The sequence below is a fragment of the Lycium ferocissimum genome, chromosome 2 (genome assembly GCF_029784015.1).
Source record: "Lycium ferocissimum isolate CSIRO_LF1 chromosome 2, AGI_CSIRO_Lferr_CH_V1, whole genome shotgun sequence".
NCBI lineage: Eukaryota > Viridiplantae > Streptophyta > Magnoliopsida > Solanales > Solanaceae > Lycium > Lycium ferocissimum.
The window spans coordinates 49,822,668-49,835,796 of record NC_081343.1 but is presented as its reverse complement, the minus strand read 5'-3'; the positions used below and the strand labels follow the sequence as shown (position 1 = coordinate 49,835,796).

General features: G+C 31.8%; 1 protein-coding gene across 1 annotated transcript; it reads right to left on the bottom strand.

Annotated features, from left to right (window-relative positions):
• LOC132042743 (transcription factor bHLH144) lies at positions 1-3,608 on the bottom strand. Its single transcript, XM_059433275.1, has 4 exons — positions 3,449-3,608; positions 2,633-2,768; positions 2,165-2,340; positions 1-1,532 (listed from the first exon to the last, which is right to left on the bottom strand). The coding sequence occupies exon 4, from the start codon at positions 1,198-1,200 to the stop codon at positions 454-456; it is 747 nt and encodes a 248-aa protein (XP_059289258.1). The 5' UTR covers positions 1,201-1,532; positions 2,165-2,340; positions 2,633-2,768; positions 3,449-3,608; the 3' UTR covers positions 1-453.
• Positions 3,609-13,129: the final 9,521 nt, after the last annotated feature.

Sequence of the window (13,129 nt, the reverse complement as noted above, 5' to 3'; positions counted from 1 at the left end):
TTCGACCATAACACGCTTGCATAAAGTGTAATCATCATCCCATTATCTATTAAACAAATCATTTCTCTTAAACCATCAGAATCGTATTAATAAAACCAAAAACAAATAGCTCCAATAGGTGAAAGTTTCAGAAAGCGGACATACTGGAGAATTATTCAAATACAATAATAAAGTTTGCAACTAGTGGAAACATATGCTAGGACGAGAAATTAGATAGAGCAGCTAGCTACTACAGCAGACTGGTTAAAATAGACTTATTGTCCTATCATCAGACAAAGGACCATATTCTACGTTATGTTCTCCCCTCCAGAGCAGCAACTGAGCAGTACCGCATAGGTGATCAATGCATAAGAAGTTCTTCACATATGCAAAAGATATAACTAAGAGTTCATAACGACTTCAACTGAGACGGTGGTGATAAAGGAAGCGAAGTTACTCATACCAAATAGCAGATCAAGCAAATGTCTTCAAATTTTCAACTCCAAGCTTCTGAACTTCCACCTTAAGTGACTTGAGGTATCTGACAGCTTCATCAAGAACGGTGACAGTATTCATCCTGCTGGCACCAGGGACAATTCCCTTTAAAGCCTTGACCATCTTCTTAAGTTTCCGGCGTTTTCTCTCACTGCAATTGCTAGTACTACTGCCAGAAGACTTCCTGAAAGAAGAAGAGGTCCTGCTCTTTTTGGATTGACAATCGTAGTTGGAGTACGATTCAGGGGAACTGCTTCCATAGTTCGCATTGGTGCGTGCGGTGCTGACCTCTTCATGGTCATATTCCTCGTGTTCTTCCTCTTCCAAGCTGAGTAATGCATTTATATCGGCTGAATCTTCCTTCAGATATGAAGAAGAAACTTCTGTATTCTCATTATTTGCAATTGCAATTTTTCTCTCCATCCCGTGTTGGAAGCAAGTTGCATTATAATTCAAATCAGGATATGGAAACTTGGAAGCCATGGCAGGGTGGTACATGATCTGGCTCCGGTAATCGGTCTGATCAAAGATGATGAAATTCTTTGGACATGCCTCAGAGGACTGAAATTCGAAACCATGAAAGGGCACAGAAGATCTCAAACCAGTGGGAAGTTCCATTGTACCAAAGACTGATGGAGCAGGAATATCGAATATGTTACCACCAGCTGCTTGGTCTTCCAGAGAGACAAAAGGATTTTCAGGGGAAAATTGATAGTTACTCTGCATGAGTAACTAAGCTGGACTAGAAATGTGTTTTCCAATTGGAAATTTTTAACTACAAAAATGACTAAAATTTACGAAAAGCACAGAAAAAACAGAGTAAGTTCAAGGTGTATTAGTTGTAGTAAAAGCGCACTGAGAATTCCAATCAACAGTAACCACACTCAGTGCTTAATGAGGTCATTCTGATTTCTTATACACTGAAGAGAGCCAACAAATCCCAACTTCCACAGGCTTTGCTGAATAAGAGCAACAAGAAGCAAGCAATCCCAACCTCCCCAAGCTTTCACTTGACCAGACTACGTTACAGGTTTAAGCAACTGACGGAAATACTCAGCCTGTAATTTCACAAAAAAAAAAAAAAAAAACCAAAAATACATATCATTGCGTGGTGATGAATTTGGAACAGAAACTTGAAACGAAGAACAAGATAAAATAAAACAAGGAAACCATATGCCCAGAAAATAATCCAACTACTTTATTTTTCTTGAGGTTGAATTGAACCATTATACACAAGTGGTTAGGAGGAGCATATATAGAAGGGATACAAAAGTTAAATCTCAATACATTACTATGAGGCAGTCATTTGTATGGATCTCAAGATGCGTATGGAATATACAGCAGTATACTACATTGAGGATATAAAATAATCTGTACTTTACCTTAGTGATGAAGTCAATATTGATAAAAAGAGGCAATAATGTTAACATTTTTATAAAGGTTTAAACCAAGTCTTTATAAATCCTATGAGTAGGAGATCATGCACCCAGCGCAGAATACCAGTCAGAACATAACAGAAAACTGTAAGACGAAAAAGCATCTTCCTGTATTGCATTCAATTAAGTTATAGACTTATAGTTGCTTGGTTTCTATCTTCTTTTAACAGTACAACTTTAGTTGGATACCAGTGCAGTAGAGTGAATACCAATATAATCGACAAAACTTGAGTTCAAGCTAAAAGAACAATTACCTGACAAACTAGCATCAATTGGTAATAAGCAACACTCCCCACATGCATTTTAATCTCACCAGCTTCTTTGACTGCTCTGTATCTCTTCAAGGTAATCGCAATGTACATTCTCACCCTCCAAATGGACTTTAGTTTCAAGAAATATCACAAGACAGAAAATATAGAGATCTCGCAATCTGTCATACCAAACAAGCAAAAATGAATAAAACATTAAAGAACATCAATACAATAAAATATTAAAGAACATCAATACAAGCACCAGCTAATTTCTCAAGTGACCAAGGCAAAACCACTGAAAGATTAATGAGTTTGTCACCAGAGTAACACTAGAGGTATACAACTTTAATATCCATTTCTCTATTATCAAATCAACTAAAATTATCTTATTCTACACATTTACAAATAAAATCTTAGGGCTTATATGAAGAAACAGATAGAGATTTAGGAAATAAAAGAGGCTATACTCACCAAGTAAAATGGGTTACAGAATTACGCGAAAGAATACCACCAAGCGCACACACTTCACAATGTAACTCAAAGAAGAAAATGCCCACGGCATGTTGATCGGTCCAGTGCAATGTATTGTAGTCTTCAATCCAAGCCACTGTCAGGAAGCAAGCATAGCACCAAAAAATCAAAATAAGCCCACCAATAGCTCATCTTTAATGATAATTATGAATCAAAAGTCAAAACCATACAAGAAAGAGAATCACCTAAAACCATTCTACTAACATTTTAGAAGCTCATAGAAATTAACTAGCAGAACCTATAAAGCTTCCTTCAAGAAGAAGCTCATCTTTTATAAACTAAGGCTAGCATAAAATTCCTTGATGCCCATGAGCTTTTCTTCATTAACATGTATATACCAATGAGACTCACACTAAAAATGCAATGAAAACTCAAACAAGCTTTAGATTCTAATTACCACCAAATCACAGAAGCTAAAAAGATCACTAATTGATGCAAAAACTCATCAAAAGGAGATCTCCCCTCTATGATACACACAAAGATCCACACAAATGAATACACTTCACAAGAATGAATCAATACAACCACAATGAATCTGAAAAGCAAGAACAAAACCTCAAAAATTACCTTTTTCCCCTTATTCACTCACCCAACAAGCAGGTTAACCATAAAAAACAAACCAAGAACACAAATACCAACATAACATCAAAGCAAATAAAACCCAAAAAGAAGAAAAACAACACAATCTACATCAAACACACAAACCTCTTCAAAGATAAGCAGTAACTCTAAAAAAAGAAAGAATTTTGAACATACCCAAATCAAGAAGAGAAGATCAGGAAGATCTTTGGTGTATTTTCACTAGATTTTCTTGAAAAAGAAAAAAAAGTTTCTAGAGAGCGGAAGTATAGGGTAAGATAGTGTGTGGAGTGATGCAAATGTTAAAGAAAATGCTCGTGGTTTGTTATTGGGATATGAGACTGAGTAAGTGTACAGAGACTACTCCCTCTGTCTTAAACGCGATTATATTCTCAAATTATTTATAGCTTTAGAATTTCTAACAAACAATTAATTATTTTTTTCTATTATATTTTAGTAAAATTTTATCATGCAATGTGAAATTTATCAAATTACCCTTATATAATAAAAATAAATTATTTTTACTTTTTGATTAGAGCATGCACAAGAAGTAAATTTTTTAACATTAAAAATTCAATAATATTAAGTTATTATGTGACTTTTTCAATTATGTTATTTTATTATTTAAGGGTAAAATTTAAAAAAAATAATCAATTTATATCTTAATTTTCTAAAATAACGCTTATTATGGAATAAAAAAAATTGATTAAGGTGACACTTATTATGAAAAAAATAGAATACTATTTCTAAGGAGTGTGAAGGGACAAATAATTTGAGCGGAAGGGAGTATAGTTTAGGGGCATAGGGGTAGAGACAGGAAAGAGTCAAAGGCGGAAAATCTGAGCCGTTGGATTAAAGAGAGGGGAAAGTTTTCCGCGTAATGCGGGTGAGTTTGTGAGCGTTGGATCAGATTAGAAGAGCACGCGTGAAAGGTAAAGTGGGCCTCACGAGGTTTGACAAATATGGCGCATCTTACCATATCCCCTGGATTTGTTTTGCTTTTAGTAAATTCAATAAATAAATATGCTTTGTTTTTCTCCCCCTTTATTTTTTAATTTAGTTACCTATTGGGAATAGTGAAACAAAGAGTCAAGACTAGTGGGGTATTTGTTAAATAAATTAATGTTGCTCCATTAATATTATAATTTTATTTCAAAAATTACCTAAGATTATGCTTCCTCCGTCCCAAAATATGTATCATCTAAGCAAAAATCACGCCCATTAATAATTCAACAAATATAATGTAGAGTTTTCTATTCAATTCAATAAATATGCTTTGCTTTTCTCACCCTTCCAGTAATTTTTAATTACCCATTGGGAATTTCTTCTCAGAGCACTCGTCCAATAGTGAAACAAGAGTCAAGATTATTAGGAATAGTGAAACAAGAGTCAAGACTAGTGGAGTATTTTGTTGAGTAAAATAATGGTTGGTCCACTATTATTTCTATTTTATTTCAAAAAAATATCCAAAGTTTCTACTTTTTACTATGAATTTATTTTTTCAAATCTCATTGACATTTTCACCTAACGATTGCATCTTGGTCTTTTTCATACTCGGAGCTTTCAACCAAAGAAGAACGTCTTTTTACTTTCCTTTTTTTCAAGCTTTACTCATTGTTGTTTGAGAATAAGAAAAAGGAAGGGGAAGTGAGAACATGCTATTCACAAGATAAAGATTAAAGGAAAGTGAAGATAGGGATCAAAGTAGTTTTCTTCTTTGCGCACCATTTTCTTTTTCTTTCCTTTCATGTTTCTCTTTTACATGTTATTTCCTTCTCTTTCCTTGGCTAAATGTCAAGATCAATACATGTTGGTATTTGGCTCTGTCACGTGAAAAAGAAAAAAAAAAAAACAGTTTCATTATATTTTGAGGAAAAAGGTTGAGAATAAACTTAATATGTGAATGTATGAATATACATATATCACGTATAAATACAAATCATTAACTATCGATTAAAGCACAAACTCAATTAATGTTCATTTAGAAAAATTGAAGTGTAACTTAGATGTTGTTATTTCACTTATCTTCACTTATAATATGTAGGATTTCAATCTCATTAGAAGTCTTTTCCTCTTCTACCTTCCTGGCTTCCCCCTTCTCTACTTTGTGTAGCCATTAACTCCCTCGAGTCGTCTTACATTTGAAATACTGTCTTAATAGGCATTCACTAAAACAAATTAACATTAATATTAGCATTTTTTATTTCTAAGTTATTAGTAAATCTTGTTATGATCTTTGTAATATATGACTCATCATATTTAATTAATCAATAATATTTAAAATGTGTGTTTGTTGTCGTCAAATACAATATATGTTATATATTTGACTAATAATAGAATTATATTACCATCAAATATGAAGCAACATTACAAGCTTAACATAACACATGATTTATTAAGTGATAGTTAACGATTCATAATTATAGTAAACTTGTGAACATTACCAGAAAAAGGATCAAAAGTGTACAATTTATTAACTCATTGAGGATTTAGTGCTTGAGGATTTAGTGCTTAATCTGATATTATAAGGACTAAATTAGATATTATCAGTAACTGAAGGATTAAAAGTATTATTAATTAATGCCTAAAAAATAATGTGGTAGTCTGGTTTCGATTTTCGAAGTGAGCCAAAGTCCACTTCAATTTCCCATAAATAATTTTTTTTAAAGATAACCGAGGCAATGGAAAGAACAATAAAATATGTGTTGAATATTACTCTACTAGCAAAACTCATTGAAGTACACTTTGTGTGATGCTTTGAATGTTTTGTTGAATATCTGTAACACTTATTTTCTTGCTTTAATGTATGGTTTGTGCTAATAGCAGGTTGTATATACTCTTTCGTTGCGTTCTTTTCATTTTCTTAGTTTGTCTTTCGTGTCTATGTGATGTGAGCTTGTGCAAATGTTTATAGAGGTTATTTTCTCCTTTTATTTTAAATATTAAATATGCAGAGGAGTAATTGGCCGGCTTCTTTCATAGGCCTCCAGTCTACTTTAATTAGGATTGCATTTGATTTGGCTAAGGCATATATTGATCAGCCACCATGCATGCCATAGAGTTATAGACTTCCAGGTAGTACTCATTTCCATTATTGAAGCCCACAAAAATGATGGTTTTTTTGTGTTGCATTAAAAGCATCAATAGTGATCAAAACTCTCAAGAATAAGACGATTGAATTAAAGGTTTTTAATGCAGTTGGCAAGTGAAAACTCAAAATACAATGATTATTTTTTATTTAGACTATTTTGTCTTTTTTCAATTATGCTAATTTGGGTACACTGTATTGTATCCTAGTAGTAGTAGAATATGAAAATTGCGTAAGACAACGCATGGAAATTATTAGTCATTTCTTTCATTTTCAGAAAGGAATTTTCCTCTGCATGATCGAAGTCGGTGGGCGTGACATGCCTATTTTATTTCGTCTTCATTTTTCTGAATTTCTTTTCCTTTATTAAAAAAAAAAAAAAAAAAACGGCCTTCTATTGTTTGCTTTGTTAATTCGTATGAGGAAATAATTGTATAAGATAAGCAAGTTATCATGCGAACAAAACATTCTATTGCAAGACATTATAAAAGATGACGTTAACATTGGTGTTGTAAGAAAGAAGATTTAAACTTTTTAATTCTCTAACAAGCTATTAAAATTATAATGAGTTAATATCCCACGCTTGAATAAGATACAATGAAGAATGAACAATAAGGGGTGCGACTTGTACTTCACATTTCGCAAGTAACAAACATTCTGTTATCATTGTAACTAGTTTTTGTTATTTTACGAGTAATTAACAAATAATTAATCATTCAATCATCCCACGCCAACCTATAGAATCAATATCAGGAGATATGAGTTCTACTTGGTAACTGACATGTAGAAGAAATTAAAGTTTCTTAAGATCAAAGGCATTCTTTATTTGGTTAAGGTTAGTTTGTCCAATCATGTCTATGTCGACCTAGTTGGCCAGTTAAAACTAATAACATATGATAGCAAGATGGTTTAGTTTCCACTTTCATGACATATATGTGCATTATTGTCACCAAAAAACAAAAAACAAAAAAAACAAAAAATCTCATGTTTAGAATTTTATAGTTATTCTTTTTCTTGATCCCCACTTGTTGCCTCATCATGGTATTACTTGTAGTCAGTGATCCCAAGGATATGAAAAAGTTTTTAAGTTACTTGTATCTTTTAGAATTTGTCTACGATAATGATATTGTCGCTATATACATAAAAGCGGTTCGACAAACGTGACGTGAGGGCGAAACTTAGAGGAGAAAAGGATTAAGGTGAATAATAGGCACCAGAGAGGAATAAGGGCGTCGTAATGGATGAAATGCTTCGAGGAGTTTCTCCGATGATATATCTAGGCGTGAGAGTACTTTCGCTTGAAAATTGTGTAGGTGAAAGGATCGGATTTGGATATGTTTCATTGTTTAACAAAATCAATCCAATAAAATCTTAACTAATTTCTTTTTTAATGAAAATTAACTTGATTGGCATCAAAAGCATTTGGAAAATCCATATGAAAGTACTGCCATGCATCCAATAAAACCTTGATGCTGAACGATCAGAGGGCCAGAATTTTTCCTTTTCAGATAGCACGCATTTTTCTAAAGTCTATTAACCAACAAGCATTTTTAATGGAGAGAGGACCACCATGGTTTATTCTTTGTTGGCACAGACTTAAATTCAGTTCAAAAAAATAACCTCTTTTTCCCCCTTTCATTTTCAAAGGTTGTCTTTTGTTTTCAAGAAGGCTTTCATAACTTTGAATTTTGTGCATAAGCGTGCAATGTTTAGACAGCAGCATGCCAATTTGCCAACCTTGCTGTTGTCATTTATCTTTGTTGTCATTAGCAGATTCACACTTTCGAAAATACATGCATTGTCTCTCTCGTTGACGCTGTTCATACTTATCGTTGTTTAAGACATTTTTTACAGAGAAAATTCGACATATATTTTATATATATATATATATATATATATATATATATATATATATATATATCATATATATATATATATATATCAAAATTGACCTTATATATATATCGAATGACCCCCTTATACCCCTCTAGCGCACCTCTACGGTCTTTTTATTGTAATTTTTTGCATTTAAGAAATAGTAGCAGCTATATTTATCCAATTAATTAGATGTTTCTCAAATCTTGACAAGCCAAATAATAACCCAAGAAGTTTAGATAAATTCTTTTTATATCAATTAGCCTATTGATTCAATAGTCTAGATCGATCTTGTTTAACTGTTTTAGCAAAAATATGAGACTAACAGCTATTTATGACTGGTATACGAATGAAGCACTATGTTAGCTTAGAACTCATTGTAAAAAAAAAAAAAAAAAAAAAAAGTGTATTATGAACAAAATGAATTCGACGTGGTCTACTTTTGGTAGACATGAGGTAAAAAGAGTGAAAATGTTGTGCAATGCTATGAGCTAAGCTAGCATGCTTTACCATTTAATACTAGTATATATTATTGACTTCCTCAAGGAAAAATAATGACACATATTCATTACTATCTCATAGCAGTCCACATAAAATAAATTAAAAAATTGTATAAAACTTTGGAAGGAAAAAGAAGAAAATAGTTTCAATGAATTGAATTTGGGTGTCTGTATGGAGAAAAATGTTTAATGTACACATTAAATACATACATGTTCCACGGAAATGTTTTATCTTGGAAAATCATTTTCCAGTTAAATTTTCAATGGTTGATTGGATAAAAAAGTACGCAAGGTGCTAATTATAAAAGTGTCATACGGGATTCTTATTTTTAAAGAGAGCAAAAGTGAACATGCAATTCTTCAGGGATGATCGTTGGAGACGTCTATAGCAGAGGAACTTCTGTAGCGAGATGTCTAGCTTTTCAAACAGACAATTCTAGCTCGTACGTGTACAACTCCGTAATGTGCTAATCATAAAAGGTGTAAGATACATTATATGGTAATGTTTAATTTGGTCATATTTTTGTGTACTAAAGATTGACAATGTCAAAATATTATTAATTATTTCAAGCAAGTGATGTGTAAAATAAAATTAAATAAAATTATTTCACACAACAATTAACTCTTTCCATTCTAGTTCACTACCAATTGCTCGAGTGTAGACACAAGACGTGGTTCTTTTTGACAATTTACGACCAACACTCGATAACATTGTTTGGTGCTATATTTGACATGTGATAGCCACGACGTTCCAAGTCCGACCCCACAGAAAGGAAAAAAAAATGAAAAAAGAATTTTTTTTTTTTTAAAAAAAAAAAAAAAAAAAAAAAGATCAAAACCAACTGTGTAATTAACAAGCTAATTTTTCTTATATGAGCTGCATGAAAGCGAGTTAGCAGTAGCCCAAATGTAGTACCTGTTCAATTATTTGTGCAGAACTTAAGTCGTCACTCTCCCTATATGGGGGCAAGTGAAAAGATGGTCGCTTGGAGGATTGCTATTTAAAGAAAAGCTAAAATTGCAATTACTCTCTCCGTCTCAAATTATTTATCGTTTAACAAGTTCAAGGCACAATTATTATTTTTTTCTTTTCATTTTACCATTACTAGAATTTTGTTATTAATGAATATGACACATAAATAGTAAACATTTAATGGAAAAAGATTATACTTAGACATAAATAAGGATAAAGTTAGTCAAATATCCCTCTTAATTAATATTCTTAAGGGACATGTAAAATAATAAAAGGACATATAATTTGAGACGGAGGGAGTACTAAATTGTGGGTCTAAACTTTAACTTTAATCCTTTAAGCGTGAAATTGACAAACGGCTATTTTTAACGTCTAAACTAGATGTTTGAAGTTGAATTTCAAAGTAAGAAATTTGAACTAGGAGTGGACGTTCGGTTCTTCTGTTCGATTTTTTCAAATTTCGGTTCAGTTTTGGATTATGGAAAAGTGTGCACTGAACCGAATTAGTTTGATTCGGTTCGATTTTTCTAAGATGCGTTTTTTGATTTTCCAAAAATATATATATATATATATATATATATATATATATATATATATATATATATATATATATATATATATATATATATATATATATGATACATAATGGATTAACGGGTCATTTGAATCTCCACAGTCCCAAGTAACTAACTCTCACGACATCTTATGGGAAGCAAGCAGTAGCAGGCAGCAGCAGCAACAATAGCTTGAAATTCCACTTCAGCTGCTACAGTCAGACATTACAGCAATATGCAATTCCATTTCCAAATAGCAGCTGAAACCTTTACGGTAGCAGGCAGCAGCGAAGAATGGAGATAAATAACAGAAAACTAGGTATTATGAAATAAACTACTGGGATGGGCTTGGGTAGTTGGGTTGATCGGAAATTTTTTGGGCCTAAATTCAGTGGCAGTGGCTGAGTAGTATATTTTCTGAACCTATATAATAAAAGTTCGGTTAAACCGAAGAACCGAAGAACTGGGACCCCAAAACCGAGAACCGAATTGAACACCAAACTTTTAGAAAAAATAGAACTGAAAAACCTAAATCGAAGAACCAAACTAATTCGGTCTGGTCCGGTTTTCGGTTTTTCTGTGTTTATGCCCGACCCTAATTTAATTTCAGAATCGCAATTCTGAAGTTAGACTTTGCAATCCAACAAATTCAGAAGAAGGACTGAAATTTAAGAACTTTTCGCCCAAACCTATGAAGTTAAAAATTGGCTAAGCCTAATTTCAAACCTTCAAAAGTTCACTTGTATCGTCACCTTTACACATCTTACAAATCCAAATATACTCTCCTTCCAACTATCTCTAACAAGAGCCTGGAAAAAAAAACCCTACCCTATTCATTTGTTTTCTTTATATATTTTCTTATAATAATCATTCACCCATTAGACTTAAAAAACCATGAGAAATAAAATTTGTTAGGGTTTAATTATCTAATAACGATATTGTTTAAAGACCCTAAATACATTATGAGGAGAAGAGGGAATACCAGAAAAGAGAAGAAGGAAGAAAAGAAACGTCGATTTTATCTGAAATTATCCTATTCAAAGTAAAATTTATATACTTCATAAATTGATTAGATTTTTAAAATAGAACACATAAAAAACGAATAACTTGTGAAATCTTATTCCTCAATAAGTAAAAACTTACGTGTATACACCAAATCAATGGATGTATGCAATGCGTATGAATATACACAACTATCATTTAACCATGATTAATTAACGTATATATTCACTCTAGTAAATCACTTAATTATGGATACATTCATTGATTTAGTATAAACAATCGGTGTGGGTAAGGTTTTACCCAATAAAGATCACCAGGCTAGATGATTTGGTGAACTTAAATCAGATTCTAATCAACTTTTTAGCTGATCTTTGTGTTTGCTGACTTACAAAATGCCTTTTACGTCAAATGATTTTAAGCAAGTATTTAGGTTTTGCCTTCTTTGTTCCTTAAGGTAGTACGACTAGTACTTATTATTTTATATTTTTACTATGGGTTAGATGGTCGTCTACCCACTCTATAATGGTAATTTTAAAAATTAAAAAAATTAAGGTGGGCCTATTCTTTTATAATAGTGAAAAAAAAATTAAAAAAATTAAGGTGGGCCCTCTCTTCTATAATAGTAGAAATAAAAAAATAAATTTAAGATGGGGCCCACTCTTCTATAATAGTAGAGATTTAAAAATATAAGGCGGAGTCCACGTGAAGAATTAGGAGACCATTGCAAAAAATAATTAAAAAAATAAGGTGGGGTCCACGTGAAGAAGTAGGAGACAATAGCAACAAAAAAAATTAAAAAAAATAGGTCGTTTAAATAATGATAATAAGTTCAGAAAATGGTAAAGGTACGCTTAGAGAAAATTTAAAGAAGAAAAATTCAGGAAAAAAGAAATAACGATTTAAATTGAATACAAAAATCGTTAAAGAAGTCATAAAACGAAAAGATTTAAAACTTATATCCACCTTGAGGTATAAGTTTGGGTACATACATCTCACACAAATAATGAGGAATAACCTCAAGAAGACGAAATATAAAAGGTCAAAAAACGTAGACACATATTTTTTTTAAATGATGAAGTTGGTCTGTAATTAAAAATTTAATGCTACGACCAGAGATAGGCACGTAGAAAGAAGATTTTAGTGTTGTTAAGTAGAAGAGATGATGGCATGAAACTCGGTACGAAGGTGTATTTCAAATCTTTCAATTGGAGAACCAAATCGGGAAAGTCATATATGGTAGAGAAACGGTAAGTAAAATAATTTATTGATATTTTTAATTAATGAATTATAATATTTTCTATAACAAAAATTTCATAATTATATTACTAAGGTACTCTCTTTGTCTTAATTTATGTGACGTAACACTATTTATCTTGAAGTTTAAAAAAAAGGAAATCTTTGAAAACATGGTCTAAAATAAGTTATAGATATTTATGTGGATTTAAATCATTTCATTAAAGGTAAAAGGGAAAATTTAAAGTTAAATGATTTACAACGTAAAAATATATAAATTAACTTTTTAGATAGATTAAAAAAAAATATGATACTATTTTTTGTATTGGGCGTTGCTAGCACGGGCTTTCGTCGTCTAGTATATATACTAACATTAACTATTTTACCTTCTTAACCCTTATAATATTTATAATTCTAAAAATAAACTTCACAGCTAGAACCCCCTACTTCTTTTCTTTCCTTTCTTTGTTCCACCGTCGTCCCCTTCCCCAACTCAGTTGAAATGCTCAGTCACTAATGTAAGTTTGTTTTGTTTCATCTTAGAATATCATTTGTCATCATCTAATCTAATATAAGGAGCTGCATTGCTTCATTGAAACTGGAGATTGTCATATATGTAACAACAACATACTC